The sequence below is a fragment of the Eublepharis macularius genome, chromosome 4 (genome assembly GCF_028583425.1).
Source record: "Eublepharis macularius isolate TG4126 chromosome 4, MPM_Emac_v1.0, whole genome shotgun sequence".
In the NCBI taxonomy this organism is placed as follows: domain Eukaryota; kingdom Metazoa; phylum Chordata; class Lepidosauria; order Squamata; family Eublepharidae; genus Eublepharis; species Eublepharis macularius.
This window is the reverse complement of record NC_072793.1, coordinates 16,178,548-16,197,099: the sequence shown is the minus strand read 5'-3', so window position 1 is coordinate 16,197,099 and position 18,552 is coordinate 16,178,548. Positions and strand designations below refer to the sequence as shown.

The following is an 18,552-nucleotide window of genomic DNA, read 5'->3' as shown; positions in this document are numbered from 1 at the left end:
AGCCCTCTTTTCTCACTCCATATTGGCATAGTCCCATGGGAACTTGTTTAGGATTAGACAAAAGTCTGTTCTTTTTTAAAATTCATAGTACGTGCCCTGATAGGCTTCATCCCTGCTTGCTTACTCTGGGAAGACAAGACTATAATAATAATTATTATTATTAACAACAACAACTATAACGACGACGACAATGACAAGGATGACAACAACAACAATAATAAACATTCGATTTATATACCGCCCTACAGGAATTATAAGTGCGTACAAGCACTGGCTATTTGAATGCCTTTACAAATATCCATATGGCTGTCTGAGCTACTAGATTATGATAAAGAAAAGTATATAAACATATCCCTCAGTCGTAAAGAAAAGACCACTTAATTTGTACAGGAACATTCACTAATGTTTGAAAACAGTACATTTTAATTCTTCTTCTTTTACCACCAGAATAAATGTTAAGAGAGAGCAGGGGCATAGACACCTCTTTAAAACGTATTTGCCTGATTCTGAACCAGAATAGATCCGCTTTATTTCTTTCCAAGGATTTCTATCTACCTCAGAACAGATGGAGACTTTCCCACTAGAAAGAATAACTCTGCTTTGAAGAAAGAAACCTATGGGGGCAGGACGTTACAACATCGTCAATTTAGAGGATAGAGACAGATGACAACTTTGTTAGGTTCCAAATATATATCTTCATAGGGAGAGCAAATCTAAATGTGATATTTGACACAGAACTGCCACGAAAACAGCAGCCCTGTGTCAAGTTTTACACCCTCTCTGTAAATTATTTAATTTAATTAATTTAATTTAATTTATTACATTTATATTCCGCCCTCCCCGCATCAGTGGGCTCATTTAGTCTCTCTTCTTCTCTGATTACATCATTGGTTGCCAGGGGCAATACAATGATATGGATGAGGGAGGAGTCAGGGTCACATTTTTTGTTACAGCCTTGAGTTGATCATCGCATATAGCTCCAATCTGAGTAACCGGGCAACAAAAGAGTAGATATGATTCAGTGCAAGTAAGTGACATACGTTGCTCACTTAGATTAAAAAAATTTAACCACAAGTTCAATGTGGGGACCTAATTGGCTCTAACCATTGATTTATTCATGTTACGGTAGAAAAGGCTCCATGTGCTTTTAAAACAAAAAGACAAACTCACTGTCAGAAATTAAGATCAGAAAGAGTCCAGTAGCACCTTTAAGACTAACCAATTTTATTGTAGCATAAGCTTTCGAGAATCAAGTTAAATTAAGATGAACAGAAATGAAACATTTAAAATTATTGTCCTAATGCAATTATATAAATTATGGTACTTTCCCATTTGAAATACTGTATACATCTCTAGTTGACTCACTAAAGGAAGTCACAGTCTTCAGTTTATAAGAACTGAGTGAGGCTGTCAAGGATAGAACATTCTGTAGGCCATTAATTCATAGGGTTGCCATAAATCAGAAGGGGCTTGAAGGCAACAACAAATATACAGCTCGTGTAGCCCCATCTCAAAATGATATTTTACTCAACCAAAGCTATTAACGTAAGTACAACCTTTAGGAAAATCATGTATAGATGGTACCTTACCCCACTCAAGTTACACTATATAAATCCCTCTTATGATCCATATTGCTGACGTGGTTGCAAACACACAGGCTTTTTCCTACGTTGCTGGTGGGACTGCCCTTTAGTCTCCCACTATTGGGCAATGATTTTTTATATGATTGCAATTACGTTCAGTGCTACTAAAGTCATCATATCAAAATCCTAGATGTCGAAAATTCTACTTACAATTCAACCATGGGTTAATAAATTGTGGGAATTTCTCACTGTGGAAAAAAAATCACTGACCATATCTCAATTGCTGAAAACCAGAATTTCCATTCTAACTTCTACGAGAAATGGTGGCCTTTTTTGGATTTTATGGAAAGGCAAAGCAAATACCTAAAATCGATCCCAAATACTCTAAAGGGCATCGCTATATATTAAGAATCTCTCCTAATTATGTTATGCAAATGTATATATGTTCCTGTTAAATGTTTTCTATACACTGTTTTGGGCATTTGTTGACATTGTTATATATATTTTTATGTTGTTGTTACATTGTTAAAAAACTGAAAATATTTTTTAAAAAAATGATATTTTAAAGCTGGAGCAAAAAACAGGAACAAACGGCTAAAATGTTCCCATGATTATACAGAGGAAAAAAAGAGAGAGATAAGTTGGGTCTTTTTCTTTTCTTAAAAAAAAGGGGATGTGGTTATGATAGAAGTTAACATAATTATGAATGCTGTGGAGAGAATGAACAGAGAGAAATTATTCCGTCTCATGAAAGACTAGAATTAAGGATCATCCAATGAAGCTGAGCGATAGTGGGGTCAACCAGGGTCAACTGAAGGAACTAATTCATGCAGCACGTACCTAATTTATGACATTAACTGCTAGAGAATGTGTGTAGCCACTAGCACAGATGGAACACAAATTATTAATAGACAAAAGTAGAGAAGAAGGCAGCTTTTTAAAAACTTTCTATTCGCCATAACTGTGAATGGAAACAGGGTAAAATTGACCAGCCTCCTCTACTTAGCTCGGGGGTGAAATTGACAAACGTTGGTCAATTTCAGTTGTACTGCCTCTCTACAAAGAGAATGAAAAGGGAACTCCCCCCTTCCGGGCTTTCAAACCAGTAATTCATTGATCTTGCGCTGGACTTAACATTTGAAAGAAAAAAAAGGAAAGAGAGGATGGAGGGGAGATGGAAAGGAGGAAAGAGGGAATGGCTGGCTAGATGAGAGTAGCCAATGACAATGAAGAGGGCTGCCAGGGGATGGGAGAGGGGGGAAGAGGGTAGAACACCCCAAAATGGAATAAAGAGTGTGCACGGAGAAACAGCAGACCACAACACTGATTTTTTTTTTAAAGTCATAGTATAAACACTCCCAGGAAAGGTGCAGAAAAGCTGCATAGTGGCTGCAGTCTGAGAACTGAACCTGTGAAATAGACTCATGCAGGCTTGGCTACAGTCCCTGTCACTGATCTTTAGAGTCTGACCCCAAGCTATAGAAGAAATCACCTTCTCCTATATAAATTCCTTTCTCCATTTTCTATTGGGTGAGTTTCTCCTCCGGGAGACAGTGCCAACGGAGATAAAACATGTAGAAACAGGAGCTGGGCCTTTTTGGTGGTGGCACTCTCAGCTGTAGAACAGTCTCCTGAGGGAGGTCTGTTAGACCTGCTCTCTGCTGAGGTCACGTAAAATGTTACAGAAAACCTTTGGAGTAGATTATGGCAGATTAACTATGTGATGTTGGTTTTTTAAGTACTTTAACTCTCGGTTGGGAGGGGGGTGCTGACTCCCATAATTCCAACAGGAAACAGTTGCACGAAAGGGAGAAATATTGTGGCCTTCTCAGGAGGAGGCAACAATGGCCTAGCACTTTAAGAGTTTGCTATCTGCTACACAGCTGAGTGGTGGCAACAAGAGGTCAAGGGAGACTCTGGCTGGCTGGGAAACAGGTTCAGCTGCCAACAGAAAGAACTCTGCACCCTTAGGGGAGGGACTTCCTATCTGGAAGGCCAGAATTGTAAACAGTGCATGTGCAGCTAGCAGAACTGCTTTCATAAGGGGCTGGGAGGCAGCCAATGAAGAACCTGGCTCCTCTCTCCTAAGCTTACAGGAGGAAAAACCAGCCCCTAAGCTATGAGTCTGGTGGCCTCATAGTGAGAGCCAAGCTACAAGTGATGCCTGACACAGGTTGGACACTTGTCAGCTTCCCTCAAGTTTTGATGGGAAATGTAGGCATCCTGGTCTTGCAGCTGTAATGGAGAGCCAAGCTGTAAAACCAGGATGCCTACATTTCCCATCAAAAGTTGAGGGAAGCTGACAAGTGTCCAACCTGTGTCAGGCGTCACTTGTAGCTTGGCTCTCACTATGAGGCCAGCAGACTCCCTTCCCACTAAGCCAGTGTCGTTGAAAAAGTGACAGGGACCCGTCTCCTCTAATCTGCTTGAGCCTGTGTTACAAAAGTTTTGGACTAGGTTGAAAATATTAAGCTCATAATCTTCTTGCCATAACATGCACATTTTATTTCGATTGTATTATTTTTGTGGACTACGTTTTGCGGAGGAATTAACTTTTTAAATGATATGCAATAATCCCCTGGGGGATCGTATTAGGGGACCAAACACATGGTATAAATTCAAAAAGATAAACTAAAAAATGTGCCTACCTGGGAAGATTCTCTCTGAATGTAGTCCTTCTATCATGCTGTGTTGTGATGTAAGTTTTACATACTCAACAAAATAAAAGAGAAAGTGTGTGATAAGTATCCTAGGTGATGCCGTAACAAAAGCATTCTTTCCATGCCCTGGCCACATTGCCCTGACCGTGACACTCTTTCTTTAGATGCGCCGTACAGCAAATAAGAGCTCTTACGTAAGACACACGCAAAAGCACATCGATAAAGGACACATTGCTCAATGAGCAGATCTTTGCCAAGGGAATTGGTAGAAACTGATGGTGTGATTTCTCCCTAGTTCCTATGGATGACCTACTTCACTGCTCCACTTTTTCGTGAAGGTATTGCAGGCACTGATCATTAAATATCATTAAGCAAAACAATATGCGTGGCAGATTTGGGTGGGAAGGCATCCATTCCAACCCCTGTAGTCTGTCTAGATGGTAGAATAGGGGGCTGCATTGTACCAAGGCAAAATGAATAGCAACAACAACATTTGATTTATATACTGCCCTCCAGGACAACTTAATACCACTTAGAGCAGTTTACAAAGTATGTTATTATTATCCCCACAACAAAACACCCTGTGAGGTGGGTGAGGCTGAGAGAGCGCCGAGAAGCTGTGACTGACCCAAGGTCACCCAGTGTCAGACAGGGGTTAATCTGTCTGGCATAGAAGTTACATAGTGGCAGTTTAATGCCTGACAGGAGTTATCCTGTCAGTTATAGAAGGTAGGGAAGTGACATAGTTACAGTTGAGTTTTCTAGCGTTGAAAGGCTGTCAAAGCCAAGAGTTCCGTTCTGTAGGAAAAGGAGGGGCAAGGAGTATATAGTCAGCATTGTGACAGTTAAACAGTCATAAGGCAATTGCCGAGAATGAACAGAAACTGACACCCAGCTGGCTTCAAGTGGAGGAGTGGGGAATCAAACCCAGTTCCCCAGATTAGAGTCCCACACTCGTAACCACTACACCAGAAAGAAAAAAAGGCGAATGGTGCAAGGGAAGCGTCTTTAATGTTTATATAATGCCTACGCCTTTCACAACAGCTTCATCAGCAGGATCCATCCATGTAGATGGATTAAAAAGTTCCATCACAAGGAAGTAAATGTCACTTCCCTTGCTAGAGCTCCAAAATATTTTTATGTACGGTAAAGAATCACTGAGACAGAAAGAAAACTGTGCAGTAGAAAGCAATAGAAGTACTAGCCTCTTTCTTCCAGGCTCTATACTTGCTTCGGTCTTCAGTCCATCCATTTGTGCTTGTAAAGCCTTTTGACAGCATCAATAGAACTCCAGTTATGAAGGCCATTATGAAGCCTGACTGGAGTGATGTGGGATTTCTGATGACAATACCTGGCTGGCTCCATCATGGCCTAGATAACTGTTGAACATGGAGGTTAGATTGATAGTTGTTTTCTGGGCTGAGAGGTGGCATTCTGACACACATTCCCACAGGAAGTTTCCCTGTTGCATCCCGTGGGCTCGCACCAAAGAAAAGTCCCCATTTCACGCTTCCAGAAAATTTATCTGTTTAGGATTGCATTGTAACTCACAGATTGCATTGTAACTCACAAGTCAAAATGTTACTAGTTTTCTTCTGGGAAGACTTCCAAATTTGTGACTTTCAAATTTGCTAGACTGGACTTTCCTACAACTTTCTTTGACACCTGCAGTCTTTACGCTTCATGAGCTTTTACAGTTTTGCCTCATTATCTGCTACTGTAAATAGTGATCCATTTTGAAGACAAAATTTCTTTTGGGTATATTTCCTAGGAGGTGAACAACATCTAGAATAGTTTATTCCAATGGCTTCATTCAGACATCACAATAAACCATGGTTTGTGTAACATGCACCAGTTAGTCCACCAGACATAAGTAACAAATCTCGGTTTGTGCATAAACCCCAGCTTGTCTGCATCTTACCACATCTAAGCCTCCCACATCATCCTATGTACTGCTATTTATCTGGCTAGGCAGATACTGGATTAAATGCTATTCAACAAACCAGACATCAAAACAAGCTACAGTTACTACAAACTGATTAATAATCCAGCTACAAACCATGTTTTGAAATCTCTGATGCCATCTGCATTCAGTTTTCACAAGATCACAACTAACTGGGGGTTGGTCAAATGTTAATAAACCATTGTTTATCATGACATCTGACTGTAGTGAATAAAGTATTTCATCTCCCTAGGCACTGCTTACTAACACACAAATGCTGTGTCTCAGGCTGGCTCCAGTTTCACCTTTTGAGTTCACCATATTTCATTAGGGAAATAAACATCAGTAGCTGTCTACCTATGTCTTAGATAGTACTTGGTCAGTACATAAAAGGTAATTAACATATAAAATAGCCAAATTACTCTTATATAAATAATGCAATCATGAGTTAACCAAGCTCAGCGCCATGCTCTGTGACCCATTTCAAAACTGAGGAAGCAGGAAACATGATACATTTCTAACAAACTGCCAGTTTGCATAACAGTAAGATCTGATAGGAATAACTATCATTTCTCACTTTCAGTTATTTCAGTGTCTGTTAACCCATATACATTTTGGAAGGATGTTCTCAGTTTTTGGCCAATTAAATATATATAAGTGAAAGAGTGATTGGCAAAGAGTGATTGGGTTTTGATTCCAATTCAAGCCAAGTGAAGGAGAGTTAATTCTTTTTGTGAGAAGAAGATTAATTCCTGCCCAGTGTCTAAAGGGGGCTTTGCTCTGAGGAGGACTCAGGTCTTTTGTGAAAGGAAAACAGTTTTGAACTAACATCAGGAAACCTGAGTTGTAAAAAGGAACTCTGTGAAGAAAACAAAACCCCTCTCGCTGTCAAGGATTAAGAACATAGAAACTAAATTGCAAGAAAACTATTTTGCCTGTTACTTAAAGAGTATTCTGTTCTACCAACAAATTTTACCTCCGCTGTTTCATTCCCCGACTGTCCTTATTCCATCCCTGCCTGTTCAATAAAGTTGTTGTTTCTTTTGAACATTATATAGTCTCCAGTGCCATTTCCAACAAAGAGGAATTGGGCTCCTGCTTCCCCACCCCCCATCAAGTTTCTGGGCTGGGCTAAAAAGCCAAAATTATAACTGCTTATCAGGATGGAACACAAAATGAACTTTAAAACCACAAATAGAGACATGCTACTTGGGGCTGCTCAGCCAAAGCAGGCAAACTTGGCTTTTGGCAGGAAAATCTGTCTCAGAGTGGGGGAGTGAGGGGGGGCATAACCTGCAAGGATCCACCCACCCACACTATTTCCTTTTTTCTCTTCCCTGAAAACTCCCAGGGAGCCAAGCTACAAATGATGAATTACATGAGGACTGCATGTGAAGGGTGTCACAATATTAGCTCGGAAGCTGAGTCTTAAAAGAGATCAGAAGGCTTTGTCAGTTTCCCTTCTCTACAGAGCCAGGGCGATCTCTGCCCAGAGTGTTTGTTAATTTCCTCTTTGCCTCCCAACGGCTCTGTCAGTTTCACCTCCCCTTCTAGGAAGCGAAGAGGAAATAAACAAACCCTCTGAGCAGCCATCTCTCTGGCTCTGTGGAGAGAGGAAATTGACAAAGCTTTCCGATCTCTTTTAAAACTCAGCTTCCCGGCTAACACTGCGACTCCCTTCATCTGCAGTCCTCGTGTAACTCGTCATTTGTAGCTTGGCTCCTAGACTCTCCCCCTTTACTGCTTCCTTCTTTCCTTCCCACACACCAAATAATCTACCTTCTATCTGCCCTCCCATTTCAGCTATATTCATTACTTACTTATTTCATCAATATCCTGCTTTTTTCACAATGGGAACCCAAACCAGCTCACATAATTCTCCTCTCCCCCATATAATCTTCACAAGAACCCTGTAAGGTGAGTTAGGTTAAGAGTGTGCGACTCGCCCAAAGTCACCCAGTGAGCTTCCACAGCAAAGTGGGAATTTAAACCTGGGTCTCCCAGATTCTTGTCTGAAACTCTAATCACTATACTGGCTTTCATGGGGCGGCTGCTGTTGAATGGTGGTAAGTAGCTGAGTCTGGCTGAATCATGCAAGTCACAAGAACCAGGTTGGCATAGTGATCATTTCGTAGAAAAAGAGCTGGAGGAACTCATTAGCATAGCTCATTAGCATATGCCATGCCCTTTGACATCACCAGAAGTGTCATTGGCACAACTGATTTGCATATGCCACACCCCCTGACATCACCTATCCTGGCTGTTTTGGACCCAATCCTGGCCATTCAGGGCCGAAATTGGGCCCAAAATGGCAAAAAGGGGCTGAAAATGGCCGAAAAGGGGCCCAAAATGGTCAGGATCAGGCTGCTGCTGAGTGGCAGAGTGATTCACCATCTGTCAGAGGCCCGATCCAGGCTGTTTCAGCCCCCATCCAGGCTGAAACGGGCCCAAAATGGCTAAGAGGTGGGTGGGGCCACCTGACATGTGAACTCTTTGGGGAACTACCGGAACTGTGTTCCTGTGTGTTCACCCTCGAAATGAGCCCTGTGGTTAAGAGCAGCAGGACTCTACTCTGGTGAACCAGATTTGATTCCCCACTCCTCCGCTTGGAGCCAGCTGAGTGACCTTGAGCCTGTCACAGTTCTCTCAGAACTCTCACCTCACAGGGCATGACAATAATAATAACACACTTTGTAAGTCTCTGTGAGTGGGCATTAAGTTGTCCTGAAGCGCAGGTATATAAATCAAATTCTATTATTAATGTTATTATTATATGGTAGCAAGGCAGCTGGTGGGTGCTGCCAAGCCAAAACAGGCCTTGAAAAGGTCACTTCCTACCCTCCTGCCTATTCCTGACAGAAACCAAGGACTGGTTACTGTTATGGTTGACAAACAACAACCGCTGAGGGCATCTGTTAGTTAAAGCAACAGCCCCCCCTTTTATTATGTGGGTTTTTTAAAAAAACCCTCCCCCATTTTTAAAATTGATTTCAGATACTTCTGCAAGCCTGGAGTGTTTCTCATATTTGTAGAACTGTCTTTTATGGCCATGATTTCCAAACTCTGGATTTAAGTATACTCAGATGGGGCTCATTGAAAATTAGATATATTGATAACCATGTTCCTCATCAAGAAACAAGACATGGTACACCAAAACTGACTCAGCATAAAAGGTTAATTTATTTTGGCACAACGTCTAGGAGCCCCGTGGCGCAGAGTGGTAAGCTGCAGTACGGCAGCTCAAGCTCTGCTCACGACCTGAGTTCGACCCCAGCGGAAGCCGGGTTCAGGTAGCCAGCTCAAGGTTGACTCAGCCTTCCATCCTTCCGAGGTCGGTAAAATGAGTACCCAGTTTCCTGGGGGTAAAGTGTAGATGACTGGGGAAGGCAATGGCAAACCACCCCATAAAAAGTCTGCCAAGAAAATGTCGTGATGCGACATCCCCCCATGGGTCAGTAATGACGCGGTGCTTGCACAGGGGACTACCTTTACTTTTCTATGTCCAATGTGCAGCATAAAGAAAGTGTTTCCATATGGGAGTGTATAAGGAACAAGGTAGCACGAAGATGCACCCTCAGGCTTCACATACATGGTTGTGCTACAAAACACCATTAATAAACCTCCAATGCCGACAAATGACACAAATGTCAAAGCAATTATTAGCAGCAGTAATAACTTTTCATGGTTTACATTAAGAGTACTTTCATATTAGAAGGTGCTTATGTAATAGTAGAAATAATAATACCCACAAAACTCATACAATGATGCTTAATTATCACTGGTATTATTAAACATGTTAACTCTGACAACCCCAGAGAAGATAGTTTCAGGTGCCGCTCTCTTGGGGTGTGTGCTCCTGGAATCTGATTCGAATCAGATCTGATCCGGAAAGCTTAGAGATTTCCAAATTGGGGCCAGCAATCCCGAAGCAAAAGCTTCCTGAAGCATTCAGAATGCTTCGGGAACCTTTAGGGCCTTAAGGGGTGCCTGTCCTCCCGCCCTCCCACCAACACCCCACTTACCTGGGGCAGTTTTCTTGTGGCAGGGCAGGTGCCAGCGCTCACTACTGCCCTGCCGGCCACCACAGAGGCCTCCACAGCAGCGCAGGCGGCACAGATGCTGGCGTTCACTGCCGTCCAGCCCACCACCACCGCAGAGGCTTCCATGGCAGCGAAGATGGCGCAGGCACCAGCGCTTGCTGCCGGTCACTGCAGAGACCGAAGCAGCAGTGTGGGCAGAGCAGGCACCGGCGTTCACTGCCATCCTGCCTGCCGCCACAGGCAGGCACCCGCAGGCAGCGTGGGTGGTGCCGGCGCTGGTGCTTGCTGCTGCTGCCGGTCGCTGCAGAAGCTGAAGTGGTGGTGCAGGCTGCGGGTGGCCAAGGGAACCGGCTGCAGCCTTCTCCGCCACCCTGCTGGCCACGGTGGCGGCGGCAGAAGGCCTGTTCTGACCTTAAAGGTAAGTGCAGAAGGGGGAAGGGGGAAGGGGTGCTCGGGGGTGGGGGGGTGGAAACCTCTAACTTTGGTATGCTTCGAATCTTTTTGAAGCATACCGAAGCAATTTCCAGAACCAGAACCCAAAGCAGCTTGTCGCTTTGGGTTTCAGGGTATTCCAGATCGTTTTTCCCGTGCACACCCCTATAAGACAGCAGAATCCAGGGACCCGCCTATAGATTCTTCAGCAACAGCAAGAGGCAGGTCACATTATCTTGAGTGTTGAGCTTGGACGTGGGAAGTGAGGAACAACAAGGATCAGAACTAAAAGTGTTGCAGGACAGCAGCCATGAGATGAGAAATGAATACTCTTCCAGGATGTTAGCTACAGCCATAGTCAAAACAGCAAAGCCAGATAAGCAATCCACAGGAAGTAAAGACAAGGGGCCAAGCTACAAGTGACGAATGACACTTGAATGACACTATGTGATCAAGTGGAGCGCAAGTGAACAGGGAGGAATACACGTGAGTCTGTTCACTTGCCGTTCAAGTGTCATTTGTCACTTGTAGCTTGGCTCAAGGTGATGTGAGGACACGGGCAAAGGGTAGACAAGAAGCGGCATGTAACATAAAGAGCACCAGCCACTTGATTCTCCCTGAGAACTGTGCTGATCATAATCGCTTTATAAAACAAGGTGAAATCTCACTGGTTCCCTGGTCCACAGACTGCGGGGCCAGCTTGGGCATGGCCCTTGTCATATGCAGCCAGCTGCCTTTGAAATACCCAGCGTCTGTGGAAGAGGATATGGACTCACAGCTCCATCTTTTGACCGGTTGCCGTTGTCCTGATGAGAGTTATCAGCCATAGTCTGGCTGCGAGGGTCCCTCCCATCCAAGAATCCCACTTCACAAGATCAACCTCCAAATCCATGCAGAGCCATCAGTTGGCCTTGGGAACTGTCTGCTAGTTCAGAGGCCTGTTCTGAGACCAGGCAACAGGCCAAGCCAGCACTAATTTGGGCACTGCTTTGCTTGACAACCGAGGCCAGAGGAATCCCAAGGCAAAGACCTGTTCCTTTCTGGGGCCATCTGCAATATATTATCTAGTGACATCAAGGAAACATACCCAGCTAGCTTCCCGTGACGGCAAGGACAGCCCTGCGACACTTTCCATTGTTTAGATTAGAAATGCCAGACGCTTAAAATCATCTCTCAGAGCTACATTCTCAGTCTCGGAGCAAAAATCATGATGCTCGTCACATTGGACTGGATATTCTGGTAAAGTTCTGTTAACAGAAAGGGAGATATTTTGGTTGATTAGTTTGTTGTTAGCTTGGGAACTCCAGTTGGTCCAGGATGGTACAGCTAGGTTATGCTCCAGAGCTAGGTGGAGAATGCGTTGACGGGTGGCATTGAGGTGTCTCAGCCTATCCAGATGGATGTAAGCAAGGGATGTATCTAGCTGCCCCTTTCCCTTGGCAGGCGTTCGCCATGGTGATTGAAAAATGCACACACTTAGGAGAAAGTGTTCCCAGGAGGCTGTCTGGCTTAGCATGTAAGATCCATATAAGGTTTTGTCTCTTTGCACAAGATTAGCAAAACCGTAACAATTGCATAAGACCAGGGCTTTTTCTCAGCTGGAATGCAGTGGAACGGAGTTCCGGAACCTCTTGAAAATGGTCACATGGCTGGTGGCCCCGCCCCCTGATCTCCAGACAGAGGGGAGTTGAGATTGCCCTCCACTGCGCAGAGGGCAATCTGAACTCCTCTCTGTCTGGAGATCAGGGGGAGGGGCCACCGGCCATGTGACCATTTTTGCCGAGGGTGATTTGAACTTTTAAAAACTCCCCCCTTGTTCCAGCTGACCCCAAGTGATGTCATTGCGTGGTCCCAGGAACGTGAGCGCACATGTGCATGTGGTACCAGGGGCACCACCTCCCACCAGGAGCTGCCCCCATGCTGGCAACCCACTGAGTTCCACCACCTCTTTTTCCAGGAAAAAAGCCCTGCATAAGATTATCAGTGGATAGAATTTCTACTTTATTACATACCTTTTTAAAAATCTTTATCTGAACAAACAACCCATACATTCACTTTTGTTCACTTTCAAACTCATAGTTATCCAGGAAAAAGCGCAGCTGTTACTTAATTAACAGCATTTTTGAACACCCACCACGTGGATACCAGTAAGTTTTCCGGCAAGCTTTCTAACTCCTTATTTGAAGCTGTCATGCTAGCTTGAAAGAGTGGCTTGCATAAAGCTGCAGATAATGACCAGAGGTCACTGTTGGTTAACTCAAGTCAAGCCCCAGATTTGCGAAGTTCTTAGGAAATGACAGGCTCTTCCACTCCTAAAAACACTTGTTTTCAGCAATTCTGATGCAAGAAGGAACAGTTTAGCTGCTGCTAAGGTGCTTATACTGGCCAAGACGCTGGATGCCTACTCCTCCCTTTCTGGCAGGATGATGAAAAGGATCCCATAACAACAGCCCAAAACATCAACAATTTTGTTCTTCTACCTCAGCACTGCATGACTTGTCACATTTGCTGGGATCTTCCCCACCCAATAGGCTATTGTGGGAACGCGGTGTCCCCCTTCCCAAGTCGTTTGCTTTGCTGAGCTGCCATCTGTGAAATTAAGCAGAAAAAAAAAGTATTTGCAGAGGCTCGTCTGTCAGAACCTTTTCCCTCTTGTGAGCCAAGATTGCAAAATAAAGCCATCATATAGAGCCAGGAGGACGTCCTCTCCCAGAAGGACAAGGAGCCCATTAGGGAACGGAGAGACGTGCCAAACTGAAAACGTAAACAGCATAGCAAACCTAATGACCACATAGATTTCTTCCCTGGTGCCTGTTTATTGAGGACTGTAAGGAAAAGAGAAGCACCCTTAGAAGCAAACTGCAAGAACCCGGGTGGATAACCACGTCTAAGGGAACAAACAATGTACCATTAAAGACTCTCTTCAAAATTATATTATGTGAAATGTTCTTAAAGTGGCGCAGTGCATATAAGACAATAATTATTTTTTACAATTTCATACTTAATTCACACCAATTTACAAAGTGACTATAAGACACTAAGTCCGACCAATAATGGGAGTAGGGTTGGCTCCCACAAAGTGCTGGTAGTTCAATAGGGGATTGCCAATCAAGTCCACGCTGAAATGTGCAAAATAATTGCTGTTTGATTGTAGATATTTATGTTGTTGTTTTCATATTTCTTGACAGATGGAACAAGGAGATGACACAACTTGAAGGACCAAGGACTCAAGGAACCAGTTATTATAAACGCTTGTTTCCAGACTGCATCAGGGGTCATCAGACCTTCTCCCTGTGCATTTTCAAAGCAACGCTGCCGCTTGGGCAATATCAGGCGGCATACGGCGCACCCCTCTTTACTTGGCCGTGTGCCAAGTTTATTGAGGACTGGCAACAGCTCAATGCAAGAGCGATGCAATGCTAAACATGGGGTAATTTTAGCCTTTTCAGCACATGGCGGGGGCAGGGGGTGGGTCTGGAGAGTCCAAAAGATTACAAAGCATTGGCACAATGCAATAGGGAGCATGCCAGATTTGGGCCTGGGTTCAATCCCTGCTCAGTTTTATGATTTTAGGCAAGATCCGGTGTCAGTTCAAGTTACCCATCTGTAAAATGGGAATAAAATCTACATAAATCAAAGCAGCATTCTGCACTTTATAAATGCCTATAAATCACACACATAAAAACCAGTACAATTAGCAGATGCAGAGGCAGACTATTTATTTATTTATTTATTTATTTATTTTCTTTGGATTTCTATTCCGCCCTCCCCACGAAGGGCTCAGGGTGGATTACAACATATTAAATCATCCATTTACACAGTTAAAAACCATGAACAGATTAATTAAAAACATAGTATATTATATTTCACATATAAAAATATAAAAATATATATTCAGATATATATTTAGATATATACAGGGGTCATTTCGTAGAAAAAGAGCTGGAGGAACTCATTAGCATAACTCAGTAGCATAACTCATTAGCATATGCCACGCCCCTTGCCAGCACTGGAAGTGTGTCATTAGCATAAATGATGTGCATATGCCACACCCCCTGACATCACCTATCCTGGCTGTTTTGGCCCCAATCCTGGCCATTCAGGGCCGAAATTGGGCCCAAAATGGCAAAAAGGGGCTGAAAATGGCTGAAAAGGAGCCCAAAATGGTCAGGATCAGGCCGCTGCTGAGTGGGAGAGTGATCCACCACCCGTCAGAGGCCTGATCCAGGCCGTTTCGGCCCCAATCCAGGCTGAAACGGGCCCAAAATGGCTGAGAGTCAGGTGGGCAGGGCCACCTGTCATGTGACCTCTTTGGGGAACTGTTGGAACTGCGTTCCTGTGCATTCCCCCTCAAAATGAGCCCTGGATATATATTTAGATGGCAGTTATCAATAGCAGCAGATACAACTCGACACAATAAGGTTGTGAACCACCTTAGTAGGGTGGGATTCAGATTATATTTTCATCATTTCCTCCATTTTTCAGCCAGTGGAGGCCAAGCCTGACCTCAACCATATGCCTGGTGGAACATCTCTGTCTTACAGGTCCGGCGAAATGATAACTACGCAGAAGATTTTGTGCAACAGGTTCCCCAGCTCACTGCTGGTCTGGGAAGTCATTGGCATCACTCCAGCAGTGAGGGCTACTATGACTGAGGGAAGGCAGCAAGGAGTGGCTTGCCTTGGTTTGGGCTTGAGTCCCTCCCATCAGTAGTAGGGAAATAATGGCTCCCAGACTCATCTGGGGGCCTGAATTGCGGGCGATGCAGGGGAGGTGAGCTGGAAAGCGGCATGTTGGCTGCCATGTTGTGGAGGGGGTGTCCAGGGGCCAGGTGACCCCACCCAGGCACATACGGCATGGGCTCCTGGTCTGATGGTTGGCCCCCACCCCTCAGCACTTGGCCCGTGGTGGCCTCAATCCATTTGGGGGGAAACAGGGCCCTCAGGCTGAGTTTCTGTATTATGGGGATCCCCATAAGGGGTCTGGGGAGTGAGGAATGGCCGGTACATGCCCAGTCGGGGGCTGTCAGTCCGCCTCACTCTCAGGTGGCAGGGGATGATTCATGCAGGGAAATATTTCGAACAGTCACTGCTTTGCTTATGGTATCTAAGGGCTAGAGAGATGTGGGTGTGTTCAGGTATGTCAATGTTTTGTTTGTACAACAGGATCTGGATATGTTTGCTGCCAAGAGACGTAGATTAAAGAAATATTTATACAGCCAGACAACTGTTAAGAGCGTATTAAATAATAAATAATCCCTCCTGCCAGCATGGTAAAAAAAAAAACTCCTCACCTCCCTGTCCCCCATATTTGCTTATAGGGGTGTGCATTTGGCTTTGAGAACCAACTTTTAAAGCCTAATTCATGATGATTTGGCATAATCTGGCTTTGCTGGTTCCCCCAGGTTAAATCCCGGATCAGATCTGGGGGCCAAACTTTGCTCAACTGGATTATCCAGCTGCAGTAGGTAGCCGCAAAGTCCTTTACTGCTCGCCGTGGTGGCAGTGAGAGGGCACGCATGGAGCTGCCAAGCTCCACGCTGCTACTGCAGGAGGGTAGCACAAGGCTCACAGGGCAGAGTGGGAGACTGCCCTCCCATGCTCTAAAGGAGCCTATTAAACTGTTTGCTGCCACAGCCCCCTTGGGCATTATTCGCTATAGGGAATAACGGCAGGTTAAATCTGGGATTCTCTAATCTGGATCAGAAAATCTGACCCAGTTTTCAGCTATTGTTTTTTTCTTGAACTAAACCTGGATCCGGATCACTCAGAGTTTTTTGGGGGGAGGGGGTGCACATCTGTATTTGCTGACATTGACTTAGAGCCAAGCTACAAGTGACACCTTACACAGGTTGGACCCTTGTCAGCTTCCCTCAAGTTTTGATGGGAAATGTAGGCGTCTTGGTTTTACAGCTTGGCTCTCCATTACAGCTGCAAGACCAGGATGCCTACATTTCCCATCAAAACTTGAGGGAAGCTGACAAGTGTCCAACCTGTGTCAGGCGTCACTTGTAGCTTGGCTCTTAGTGTTTATTTCAGACAAGCCTTTACTTTAATCTTCCTAGAGATGTAGAGATGTCAGCTAACCAGAAGAAAATGCACTTCTTGGACCGCCATTTGGAGAACTGCACAGCTATCCCGACTGTCAAATGTTCTTCCAGTTCTCCTAATATCGTATCATGTGCCAGTTTGTGCTGTCCAATCCTGCACTGGTACTGAACCTGCACTGACCTAACACTTTCAGAAAGCTGCTATTGATCTCTTCCCCATACGATGTCAACTCATTTACTGCTACCCTCTGCAGTTTAAAATAGCTGCAAACTCAAGGGAAGGGAGAGGGAATATCTTTGGCAAAATGACTCTCCCGGCTACTGAAAATCTTTTCCATGTCTGGGCAGGAAGAAGTCATCTGTGCAATCTCTGAAATAAACTATTTGTGGAAACGTGAAGGAGTTTCATCCGGTGGCTGCAGCTCCCATCAGGTCTCAAGGGGTCTCTTCAGGAACAGAGGGAGAAAGATAAGCAAATGCTTTTCATTGGGCAAGTTTTGTCTGGAAGGAAGTTTCCCCACTGGCGCAGGCAGTTTGGCCCTTTGACTGACTGAAAAAGTTTTGATGTGCTGCTGACCAACTAATTTAACTAGTTTCTGCACAGTAGAAAAGAGCAAGAGTCCAGTAGCACCTATGAAACTAACAAAATTTATGGTAGGGGATGAGCTTTCATGAGTCACAGATCACTTCTTCAGATACCTTCAGTTATCTGAAGAAGTGTGAGCGGTAGCTCACAAAAGGTCATACTTTACCACAAATTTTGTTAATCTCATAGGTGCTACTGGACTCTTGCTCTTTTCTACTGCTACAGACAGACTAACAAGACTAGTCATCTTGATCTATTTTCTGCACAGTGTCCTTAAAGACATGGAGCACCAACAATCTCCAAGTCATAATAGGGACACTGTCTTGGACTGACTCTACTGAAGCACACAGCCACATCCTAATCAGGGGACATCACTCATTAGCATATGCCATGCCCCTTGGCATCACTGGAAATGTATCATTGGCATAACTGATTTGCATATGCCACACACCCTGACATCACCTATCCTGGCTGTTTTGGACCCAATCTGAAACTGGGCCAAAATTGGGCCCAAAATGGCAAAAGGGGGCTGAAAATGGCCAAAAAGGGGCCCAAAATGGTCAGGATTAGGCCGCTGCTGAGCGGGAGAGTGATCCACCACCCGTCAGAGGCCTGATCTGGGCCATTTTGGCCCCAATCCAGGCTGAAACGGGCAGGGCATGATTTGGGCCACTGTGAGCAGGGGAGCGTGCAGGGGGGTTGGACTAGATGACCCTGGAGGTCCCTTCCAACCTATGATTCTATGATTCTATGACACAGTCAAATCAATAAATACGCTACAGTACAGATTCTTCCTCTGGATGAGACAAACTCGATAGCTTCCTATCAAAATGAATCTTCTAACTGTTATGGAACGACTGAGAAGAAAACCTCCAAAACCAAACACAAACAATAATGAACTGATAATAGTAGACTAACAATTTGTGGTAGGGTATGAGCTTTCATGAGCTCTCTTCTTCAGACATTTAACTAATAGTAGGATCTCTATTTGAACATTATGACGGAAAACTGGATCTGAGGGCTGTGAACTCTTTAACTAACTTCCATGAGTGAAAAGTTAATTAATACGGCTACAGATGATCATTTAAAACCAGGGATTTTTTAAAAAGGAGGCAGCAAGTTCTGGGACTGAGAGTTCTGTAGCAGCTTTTTATCATGCTTTGTTGACCATTCCTTTCTATATTTGGAAGTTGTCAGGAAACAGATGGGGAAATAGCTGCTGCTGTAGTGACTGCTTCTATTTCTCACAAGCAAACCGGA

General features: G+C 44.3%; 1 protein-coding gene across 1 annotated transcript in view; it reads right to left on the bottom strand.

The window, feature by feature from the left end:
- ARSG (arylsulfatase G) overlaps positions 1-18,552 on the bottom strand; it is a 148,893-nt gene that overhangs the window by 32,412 nt on the left and 97,929 nt on the right. Inside the window, exon 9 of the mRNA XM_054975854.1 lies at positions 13,138-13,246. Coding sequence (XP_054831829.1) covers positions 13,138-13,246 — 109 coding nt within the window. The remainder of the gene's footprint in view (positions 1-13,137; positions 13,247-18,552) is intronic.